Raw genomic sequence first — 11,637 nt, 5'->3', positions numbered from 1 at the left:
GGAATTAAGCACTCATTTACTGTGGGGACGGGCACGTTAAGAGAACACAGATAAACAATACCTTGCTCTCGTATAGCACATGGCATCAGCAGATCTCAAAGCACTTCACAAAGGAGGTCGGTATCATTATCCCCATTTTACAGATGGGGAAACTGAGGCACGGAGCGGGGAAGTGACTTGCCCAAGGTCTCCCAGGAGGCAAACTGGCAAAGCTGGTAACAGAAACCAGATTCTCCTGCCTCTCAGTCCAATGCTGTCTCCTCTACCCAAAGCCCAGTGAAGCTAATGGAAGTCATAAGGAGGCTCAGCTGGCCGACTGGGTGCCTTGCCCTGCAGGCTCTTTGGGCCGGGGTTGCTTTTTATTTTGTGTTCATGCCATGCCCAGCACAAAGGGGACCCTGACCCTGGGAGATACAGTCTTGCAAATAACAAACAATAATAATGTTCTTGCCTTCAAATAACAGCTGGAAGATGAACGACAAACCAAGGGGCATACAGACCTTAAATGTACCATTGTTTTTTAAATAAGAGCTGGCAAGGAAAGGGTCTCTGTGTTGTGTTTGTACAGCACCTAGCACAACAGGGCCCTGATCCACAACTCGGGCGCCTCGACAGTACCACAATCCAAATGATAAATAACGTCACAGTTCCAGGCCTAGCTGCACCTCTGTCCTCTTGTGAGTGCATCCCCTCAGATGTCCGGCTTCATGCCTTTACCTCTCCTGGGGTGCTGCAGTTCTCCCACTCAGTGACCCAGCCTGGGGCCAGAGCCCCCTGCGCGTCAGCCGAGTTCACCCGACATATCTGTCTGGGTCCAGCCCCTGCAACTCTTCCCTTCAGGAGTCTGTGACCAGCCATGACCACGGTGGCCAGCCGGCCTCCTGAAACCAAAGCACTCTTTATGTTCACAGGAAAAAAAAGAAAACTAGGGAAAAAGGATTTCAAAGCAATGGTCAACACGTCTCTCTCTCACCTAAAGGCTTACCCTCCCCGGCTGGTAACCTAGCCAGGCCGAGGTCACAGCCTGGCTTCCCAAATACCCCCATCCCCTTCTCTCTTGAGAGCGTGCACCCTTTTAAACCTGGCAGATTGCTTTTGATCTCTTGTGTTTGTGGATCTTTTCCTGTCCTGGCATTCTCCCTCACCAGCTCTGAAGTGTTGGCAAAGACGAGGCTCATCTTGAGCCATTCTTTCCCTTCCTGCTTGTTTTTCCCCCCACCCCAACAGTCCCCTATTAAACTAAACCAATATATTGATAGAGCAGCACCCCAATAACCAGCTCAACGTGCGGTATTCATAAATTACTGCAGAGCAGGTCCAAATCCGTCACAAACAATACTAACACCACGGCACAACACGTGTGGTGTAGGTACACGTGCGTGTAAGAATCCTAGGCCATGTCCTGATTTGGGAAGAGTTCGCTCTTGAGGCTACAGGCCGTTCGTTTTATTGTGAAGCCATATTCCCCGCTCCCTCTCGCCCGCGGTTTGTCAGTCTCGTCCTCCTGCTGCATTCTGTCTGACCCTTGGACCCCCATCCTGCAATGGGTTGAGCCTGGGCACGCCCCCCTTTACTTGCATGAGGCCCCAGTTGGGTTCTGGATGGACACAGGGCCCTGCTCCCCACAAGCAGTGCTGTAAGACTGTAAGCTCTCTTCTTTGTCAGTGGCATATACAGGGCCATAAAATAAAATATATAAGAACAAAACACCACAACGGTAGGACCTAGAGGCCCCAGATAAGTTCAGGGCCTCATTGTGCTAGGTGCTGTACAAACAGCCAGTGAAAGCCCCAAGGAGCTTACAGTCTTCACAGACCGGACAAAAGGGGAGGGAAACAGGCATAAAACATAAGATGTGACTTACCCAAGTTTACACAGCAGGTCCGTTGCAGCACTGGGAGGAGAACGCAGGTCTCTGGACCCCCTGCCTGGTGCCTTATTTGCTAACCAATTTATGTGTCTAAAATCCAGGACAGACACTTTGGGGAAAGTTCTTCGGGTGGCTCCACCGTGTAGATCTTTTCCAGGTCAGCTCACTCATGCACACTCCCCGTCCAGCCCCCGTTAGATCCTAGCCGAGATGTCCTTGGGCTGGGGACCGTTTCTGGAGGGCCTCGCCCCTGCACTCTGGGGGGAAGCCCTGCCTCGCTGAGCTAGATTCTCCTCTGTCTTGCTGGTTTTTTTTCCTCTGGTGCCTTTTGTTTTCTCACAGAGAAAAACAAATTGCAGGTCCAGGATGCAGTGAGGGGCAAAGTCTAGTGCAGCCTTTTGCCACTAACCTCTGTGCCTATAGATCTAAAAGATCATCCACATCAGTTGGTTTACATGCAGCCAGGAATGGGGATAAATACAGCTGTGCTCTCTCTGCACAGAGCTCTTGGAATCTACATTTATTTCTCCCATTGCCCCCAGTTAAGCAAAAAGTTACCGTTAGACATTGAATTTTTAAAGCTACATTTTGCAAGGTATCCAGTTTAACTAAATAATGCAAGGTTAAGCAATACATAAACAAACAGGCAGGCTGGGGAGCAGCAGCTGGCTGTGAAAGTGCAGGGTTTGGTTTGGTTAAAGCCATGCTTTCTGATCACGCCCCGAGCTCCGGGGCTGCACGTCCAGCCGTGGTGTAACTCCCGTCACTGCAGAAGTCTTCCCCAGGGAGGAATTTGACCCAAGATCTTAATTCCCAGCCTGGCCCTGGCGCATGCAGCCCTGGTGACTCTGTGGGAGGGCTGGCCTTGCAACTAATGCCCGGATTGCTACAGCGGAGGTGAGGTTGTGCCTAGCCAGACATATTTCCCATCCCTCCTCCACCCCCCTGCAGTGTGCTGCCTTATTAGAGCCATCCTTCATCCCTGCCTGCAGCCCCGAAGGCCCATGGAGGGTTCGCTCTAGTGTCCTGTGGGGAGACAGGGAGGCAGGGACCGGTTGCTATTGCTACTGCTGCTCCTCCTCCTCCCTGGCCCAGATGGCCAGTGGGATGTACTGCAGCAGCCCTGAGATGGATGCACCATCCCGCCGAGCCGATTGGTCTGCCAAGCGGTGACGTCCTGAAGCACCATCACCTCCCTTTCCCCATCATCAGCACCACACCTCCCCTCCCCTCCCCTGCTTCCCCCTCCTTCCTTCGCAGTCAGCTGAGAGCAAAGCCACAGCCAGCCTGCCAGGGGGGAGAGGACTTTTACAAACCAGAGCAGCGGCAGCAGGAACAGAAGGAGACAAGCCCCCCACCCCCTGCCGCCTACCCCAAGAGGCACCAGGGCATCATGGCACCCATTGGGCTGAAGGCTGTGGTTGGAGAAAGTAAGAGGCTGCTTCTGTTGTTTGAGCTGTTTTCCCTTCTCTCTCCCATCCCCTTCCTGGCCTGCTGATGGAGGCTGGATCTGGGAGCCCTGCGCCCCAGGCGGGAGGGGGGACTGGGAGATGGGAGTGTGTGTGTGTTGTGGGGGAGGGGGTTGGGAGGATCTGAAGGGGAAATGGACCAGAGTCTTGATATTCCTTTGCTGAAGGAAATAGAAAGCGGATTTTGTGTGTGTGGGTTGCAGATGCGCAATCTGGACCCTTGCAGTCAGGCTCAACGCCCAGTTGTGGGGGGGAAAAGGGGGCAGGGAAATCAATTGAGAGGAAACTGGAGAAATACATGGGGAAATGGTGGTGGTGAGGGGGTGTTGCAATTTTTGATGAAGGGAGGGGGGCTGTTGGGATTTTTCTGCAGTACTGGGGGAGGAGGATGGCAAGGGAAAACAAGTTGATTTATTTCTCCAAGGGCTGGGTCCTAGTGGCTTTGTCCAACAAGGCAGCGGTCGCCTAATTCAAATGCTCCTGATGATGACAATAAATAAATCACAAATGATTCCCCAGAGCCTCAGGGCTTTGGAAGGGGGAGGAGGCGATTGGTAGCAGTGATCTCTGCCTGGACCAAAAAAATAAATACAAAATTACAGGCTGGCTTTCATGTGGTTCGCAGAAATTTGTTACGTTATTTTGCGCAGGCAGAGAAAGCCCTTGCTCCTAATCCAAATCCTGCAGTGTCAGAGCAAAGCCTTCTGGATTTCCCCCTCCCTCACCATCCCCTCCAAATTAAATAATACTAAGCAAGCAGCTTCCCCAAGCAACATTTGTCCCAAGAGGGGTATGGTATTGAAGCTACCCCCCAAAATGGTTAAAATAAAGGGTGAATCTTTGGCTTTGAGCTTTGGCAACCAGGGTGTTTCTTTGTGCAGTTACTCTGATGATTTGTGTATGTGTGTGTGAGACAGACCTAAGCTCTTGTGCATGAATCCAAGGTGCTATTTTTGGCTCACAGTTGATGATTTTCTCTAGATTGAAAAAAATCTTAGATTTTTCCCCCCCAAGATGACATTATTTTTAGGATCTAAATCAGGGGTTCTTATAGGATCTGGAGTTTATGCCGGTGCGGAAGTGGGGAGTTCCTGTACAAAGTGCCTAAATTCATCATACCATAATAATTAAATTAGAAACTTTTATGCCTAAACAACAAAAAACAAAAATGGTATAAAATGGTGGCAACTTCCTCTGTGTTCCCTCTGTCATGAATCATTTAAATCCTTCACTCTCTTGAAATTAATTAACCTCGTGTTATTTATTTAACATTGAAACCTTGCAAAATGTCACTTTAAAAATTCATTGTCGAACTAATTTTTTTTTTTTTGCTTAACTGCGGGAATGGGCGAAATAAACGTAGGTTCTAATAGCTCTGGCTACAGAGAAAGCGCTACTGGAGTTCCTTGCATTAAGAAGGCAGTGTCTTATTTAACAATCCTCCACACCACAGCATTGGCTCCACTCTGCAGATGGTGTGGCTGAAGTGTGGTGGTGTGACTGGTTGGTGGGATGATCCCATTAGATTTATGTCCTGCTTTGTTCCAAGAAATCACCTGCCCAGAGAGCTAACAGACAGCTCTGCACCAGTCTTGCTCTTTTATTTTCCAAAAAATCTACAGCTCAGCTGCAGCTCTGTCAGCTCCAACAGTGCACTGGGAAGTGGTTTAGATTTGAGTCAGAGAAAAAAAAAATCCTTTGGTTCTTCTGCTGCATGATAATCCTGGAGGGACGGGCAGATTTAAAATGTTTTGCTGCATTTAATTTTCTTGCACTAGATTGTTCTTTTTCATTCTCTAGCCTGTGAAAAGTAGGTTATGAAACCAACACGATGCACAATGTAGGTCTTGCCCGGGTTGGACTTTAAAATCCATCTTCATTTTGCAGAGGGGTTTCTGATGACACAGGGACTATCACCTGCCTGACTAAAATGTTAGCCTTTTCACTTAACTTTTTTAGTAATTGAGAGCTCCTTTACTGAATATAATAAACCCTTTGCTCCTTTAAAAAAAAAAAAATCACTGCGTTCCTTAACCAAACATTCCTTGGAAATAGTAAAGGTCTCATCCTACACACCTTCCTCAGTCAAAACTCCAAGTCACGATCTTCTAAGTGGATCTTATATACCTTCCATTCTATGAACAAAGACCCAGAGCTGGAAGCTAAATATGTTGACTTTTTACATATTTTTTTGTCTTTACTTGAATGCAATATTAACAATCACAAGTCACATGTGCTCTCTTGTTCTAACTATCCAGCGATGGACGTCTGACTGAAGGCAAATTTCTGGCCTTCAGAGTTTTTATAAAAAAAACTGTACTCTTCTTCCCTCAAAATAGCAGCTGGGTATCCATCTAATATAAGATTATCTGTGAATACTAGCGCTGGATTCTCTCCCGGTGCAGGGATGCTGCATAGGACACAGGAAACTTGTACTCTGATCATCCAGAGAGATCCAGGCAGTCTAACCCCACCCTCCCGCCTTCAATGGGGCTTGGGATTCGCCAACAGTGGGCTCCCTTTGTAGGATCAGGGCCTTGCAGAGTTTGCTCTCGGTTTCCTTGCAATTGTCCTGTCCGGGAGGTGGCGCTCAGCTTGGACCTACGACCCTATGCCTCTTCACTGCCTCCTGGCCCCCTTACTACAATGTTTCCTGCAGAAGCCAGGCCGCCCTGGCAGACCGCACTGGCCCCACCCATCTCCCATGGGTTCACGGTGCCGTTGCCCACCCTATACCAGATAATGCTGACTGTGAAGACTGTGGGCTGGGATGTCTGGGAGGTTTTTCTGGTGGCGGTGATGCTGCTGCTGCAGCCGCCATGGAGAACAGTTGTCCTGATCTTTAGCCACCCACTGATCCTATGCACAGAGCATCTCTGAAGGGGTTTCCTCCAAAGTGGGGAAGGCAGGATGCTGCTGCGTTGCCATGGCTTCCTCTTTTACATCCCTCAGAGGGAGGCACCAGCCCTAGCTTCCCTCTCGCCCTTGGTAACAACGTGATAGATTTGCCTCTGAATTCACAGCCAATTCGTGTCATAAGGATACATTTTCTGAGGCCATTCCCTCCAGGACATCACCCCCGCCTCCCACCCGGTGTTGTTTTTGAGAACAAACACTCTGCAGACCATGCTGGTGCGAAATAGTCTTGGTTGTAACACTCTAATTCCAAAAAAAAACCCCAAGCACATAAAACCCCCAACACATTCCTGGATGAAACTTTCCAGGTCTGGTCTCTGCCCCCAGGTGTCTTGTAAAGTCTGAGTAAAATCTCTCCTGCTTATCTGAGCGATGGTTAAACCCCGATTCCCAGCCCCCTCTGTCACCCTTTTATGAGGTTACCCGATTTGTCAGCTGCCCTGTCTGACCCAGGTTTGTTCCGATCTCTTAAAAACCAACCAAGGCGGCTAGTGGAGCTGGCGTGATTGCTTTTGAAACGTGTTGGCCTTCCGCCAATTGAGGGGGCTGTGCGACGCAGGCAGGGGAGTGACCGGGTGCAGAGCAGATGAGTTGGGACGCATCAGCTTCCTCATGGCTTAGAAGGCTTTGCCCACCTCCTGCCTCTTACCCCCATCCTCTGCCCGGTCTCCTGAACCTCTTATCCTGCCTCTCACATCTGCTTCATAGTCACTTAGATTTCAGTCTGTGTCCCTCTCCATACAGTGGGCCTAGAATACATGGCAGAGTAATAAGCATCACTGCTCGTCTCCTCCCCAGCTAGGTCCCAAGGCCATTTTCGTCCTCCTTTCCTATTGGCCGTCTGCTCCTTTGCACCTCTTAGGCCTACTGGGGGGGGATGTCAGCCTGCTCCTTTGCAGATTTTGTGGAGGTCTCCCACACGGTGCTGCGCTGACGTGGGCATGAGTTAACAGCGCAGCTAAAGGAGAGCAGGCTGGAAATCCTGTGCTAGTGCCATTGCCCTCAGCCGTTGCACACTCCTGGGAGCCTCTCTTTTTCCTCTTTGAATTTAATTTCTTCTTTTTTTTTTTTTTTTTGCTTTTAGAAGAAATGAAAGCATGTCACCCAGGAAATGCAAAGTTAAGAATTGAAATTTGCAAACAGTTTAGGGGATTTTAGGCTCTTTTAAATGATTTAGGACCTGTTGACAAATTTACAAATCCTCGCTCTGTAAAGATCAAGAAACAAAACAATGGTTACAACAGCGTTTGTTTAAAGAGATGCTATAAAGGACTATATTAGACACTTTTTCTATTAAAATGAATGGAAGCCAGGTGTCCAGAATCCCCTAAGTTGCTTGGGAAATCTCCACCAAGGTACCTGCAACCATGCTGCCCCTATGTAGCATCCCCTGTTTTAGTTTCTGTGTTAGATGTCTGACTTTATCTATCACTGTTCATGGTTTTCAAGGGAATGCTGCCAATATATACCAGAAGTGCCAGATGCTCAAACTAATGGTGCTGTAAGACACCGAACTCTTGCATGTTGGGAGTTGTAAAAGAATTAACAAAACTCAGCTTTGTTTTAATTTTTCTGGCATGCTCACACGCTCGCCTTCTCTTTTATATACATCTACACAATCGGACAAAGCGTTCTTACAGTCACACAAGTGCCAAAGGTGGTCAGGCCATCCATGACTCACCCCCTTGAGCCAGATTTTTAAAAGAGCCCAGCATGCTGAATAAACGGGAGTGAGCTTTTTTTGGAAATTTGGCCCGAATTGTGTCAAACGGGCTGATTCTTCACTGTCTTGCCTGAATACCTTTGATCTGGGCTAATGTCCACTGAACTCAATGGGAGTCAGGTGTCTAAATACCTTTGAGGATCTGGGCCTTATACTTCTGCAAGACCATGTGGTACCTTGCCACCATTGAGAGTGGAGAATTCTGATTTGCTCGCATTTAACACCCACTTGCACAGGTTCATTGACCACCCAAAGAGCAAGGCAGGGGAGAACCAGCCCTTAAAGTACCACAGCGGAGGTGTTATTGAATACAAAGGCTCTGCATTTGTCTGAGGCCCCGTCCCCAATAAATTAGGAAATTATGGCTGGAGTGACAGCTTCCAACAGTGGAATTCGACATTTCATTCTAATTTATGAGTCTTTACATTTAATCCCCCCCTCCCCCATTTTTAAAAACACAACTGTAGTTAAAAAGAGAGAGCTCTGCATCTCCCTGTCATCCGAAAGTGTTGCACTTGTGACAGGACTCCGGGAAGGAATGCAAGTGGGGCAGAAATGTGCACGTCCTGTTTTAGGCCAGCACAAACAAAACCCAAGAAGATTCGATTGCGGGTTATGATGGAGACTGCAACTAACCCTTACGGTCTGATTTCCGAGTGCTCAGTGCCCATGATTTCAGGCAGATTTCTCAAAGTGCTCCACCACTCCTGACATGCTGATTTCTTTTGCAAATCTGCCTTTCAATGCAGTGCCGCAGGCGTGGTAAGGCAGTAATTACATCCATGGAGCATTTACACCATTACGGGATAAAATGTGTGGTCCCATGTCTCTGCAAGGGCTCTTCAGATGTCGTAATCCGGAGGCGCAACTCACCAGGGGGTTGGAAGAAACTGCTGTTGACCTTGACAGGAATTCTGCTGCTGAGTTCAGGGCAAGCAGGCTGGAGCCTACAACCTATTTCTGTACACATGGTGGTCATGTTTAATAGCACATGTGTGGGGCACACTGAAACTCGCATCTCAGTGACCGTGTGTTAAAGCACTCTTAAAAGAAAAAAGTTCTGTGAAGCCAGATTTGAAATACCACAAAGGTTTTTCAGATAAGCAGCAGGTGAAGGAATAACCCTAGTAGAAGAATAAACTTTCAAACTACACTGAAGACACTAGTAAGTCCTTCTGTTTAAAGGCATTGGGCCTGGTCCTTCAGTGGTTATTGAGCCTTCTTTAGTTGAGTAAATGTTGCAGGCCGGGCCCTGCCTTTAGGAATTTGCGATATTATCTGTGCATTGAACCAAGTGACTGCCTCCCCACTGTTCCTAAGTCAATGGAGTCTGCTTGTCAGTGCTGGAGATGCTTAGGGAATAATAATTTCAGGCCTAGAGAGCATGCATTGAGCCAATTTCTGATGCTATAAATGGTAGAATATATTATGGGTGGCTGTATGTACACAGTGGATCTTCTCATAAGCAATCAGCAAAAATTTGCCTAGTCCAAGTGGGTCTTGAACTAAAGATTGAACAAATTTGGGCTGGAGATACATTGAGATAGTTGGATACATTGGAGTTGGGTATTGGAAGTGGTCCTAGAGCAGATTTTGCTGTAGATATTATTGCCCAGCTTTCAGAAGTGACTAGTGATTTTGGGTCTCCGTGAAGAGATGTTGGAGGCCCGACTTTCGAAAAGCGCAGAGCAGCTGTCATGTGAAAATCAGGCCTTAGAGAGGAAGGATGATCCAGTGGCTGGGATGCTAGCCTGGTCATTGGGAGACTGGGGTTCTGTTCAGTGCTGTGCCGCAGACTTTCTGCATGACCTTGGGCAAGTCACTGAGGGGGTTCAGGGGACAATCCAGACAAGTGAGGAGTTGTCTCCCCACTTGCCTTGCAACCTTGGGTGCCTCAAATGCTTTGCTACTGTAACGACCTGCCTAGGACATTCACAGTCAGCAACGTGTGTGCAGGTCGTACCCTGAGTGTCTTTGTATAACTGCAGCTCTTGTCCGGTAACTCTGAGTCCCCAGCAGCCTGCCAGCAACACAACGATCACACACTGGTTTGCACCAGCCTTGGTTACAACCAGCAAGGTGACCCCAACACACCCACTGTCCTGAATTTCTCCAAAACCAGCCCTCTCCTGGACAGTGCACAGAAATCTTCCAAAGGCACAAAACCCACCAGCTTGCCACATTAAATGAAGTTAACAGTCACTTTAATTCCAACACAGCACTAGTGCTTTAGCTTAATAGTAAAACAAAATGATTAACAATAGGACATAGGTTAAGTGATGCCACTTAAAAGGCATAAAGTTAGAAAGGGTTACAAGCAAATAAAAGTGATAACACATATCTAAAACTCAAACTTGATCCAGCAAGATAAAGGCTTGGTTCAAGATGGTTTCTCACCTATATTTAGTTTCCAGAGACTTCAACACCCCTTTGGTTGAAGGGCCCATCTTTCTCAGCTTGCAAGAACTCTATTCCGTTGTGTCTGGCTAGTGAAGGATGCTAAAGATTGGACGATATAAGCAAGGACAGAAACAAAGTTCAATGACTTTGTTTCAAGAGGCAGGACAACCTCGTGCTGGTTTTTCCTTTCCTGTGGGCTTCCCATCCCGCTGCTGATGTAAATAAACTTCCATTGTTTCTGGTCACGCCTTGCTTAATTTCACTGGAGACAGACAGCTGCCATCCTTCCTGTCTGGGGAAACCTGTTTATCCCTGTTTGGTCCAGACGGGGAAAGCCTAATATCAGTGAGTGGCCATAATTCCTTATTTAGTGTTAAAACATACTATTCGCAATAACATCAATCAACAGGGTGTCATAAGTTTTCATAATACACCTCACTCGTTATACTTTTATAATACAGTAATATTGCATGCTGATTCCATTTCTTATCACTTGACGTTCAGCATCCCGGTCTTTATAGATGGATAAACTTTTGTAATGGATTCTTTGAAAAGTAAAACACTGACCAAACTTCTCTCTCCTGCTGGGTGTAGATGCCATGCGGTCTTCTCCCCCACTTCTTAGTGCGAGGTTTGCCACCACCCCTTGTTAGCTTGATGGGACCGTTTGTGTGATCTGTAAATCCACTCCTGTTGTCTTTCAATATGCTTTGGAAATAACTCCCAGGTGGGGAAAACATTCCCTTTGGTAGGGCAGACCTGTTTACCAACTCCCCCAGCAGAGCTGGTTTAAACACACTTTAGTCATCATTCTAGCACATATCCATAACTTAACACCCCTCACGTACATACATTGCACAAGAATATTAATGATCAGGGAGTTATTCGTTTTCAAATGATACCTCAAGACATGTTTTGGCCAAAGATTATTACAATAGTGTGTAGGGTCTGAATACAAGGGTGCTTAGTGTCACAGTCACTTAGTCTTTCTGTGCCTCAGTTCTCCATCTGTACAATGGGAATAACAGCACTGCCCTACCTCACAGGCGTGAGGTGAGAATAAATACAGTAATGACTATGGGGTGTTCAGCTACTATAATGGTGGTCACATTTTAGAGAGTCACTTCTGAAAAGTGGGAGCTAGACCACATCACGAGATATGCATGTTATATAGGATCCAAAGAACCAGTGACGGTGTGGGTAAGAGCTGAGGCTAAAGGCCAAGTACCTTCAGCCAGCTGAGAACAGGGATTCCTTGT

At 47.5% G+C, this 11,637-nt stretch overlaps 1 protein-coding gene across 3 annotated transcripts in view; it reads left to right on the top strand.

Moving 5' to 3' along the window:
* The first annotated feature begins 3,157 nt into the window (after positions 1-3,157).
* The window catches only part of STXBP1 (syntaxin binding protein 1), a 59,752-nt gene continuing 51,272 nt past the window's right edge, over positions 3,158-11,637 (top strand). For all 3 annotated transcript variants that reach the window (XM_067542165.1, XM_067542164.1, XM_067542163.1), the window contains exon 1: positions 3,158-3,300. In XM_067542165.1, coding sequence (XP_067398266.1) covers positions 3,264-3,300 — 37 coding nt within the window. In that variant the 5' untranslated portion in view covers positions 3,158-3,263. The remainder of the gene's footprint in view (positions 3,301-11,637) is intronic.

This window comes from Emydura macquarii, unplaced genomic scaffold (assembly GCF_026122565.2).
Source record: "Emydura macquarii macquarii isolate MOO-44397 ecotype Brisbane River unplaced genomic scaffold, CSIRO-AGI_Emac_v2 contig_691, whole genome shotgun sequence".
Taxonomy (NCBI): Eukaryota; Metazoa; Chordata; order Testudines; family Chelidae; genus Emydura; species Emydura macquarii.
The sequence above is the reverse complement of the archived record's forward strand: the minus strand, read 5'-3'. Positions and strand labels throughout refer to the sequence as shown.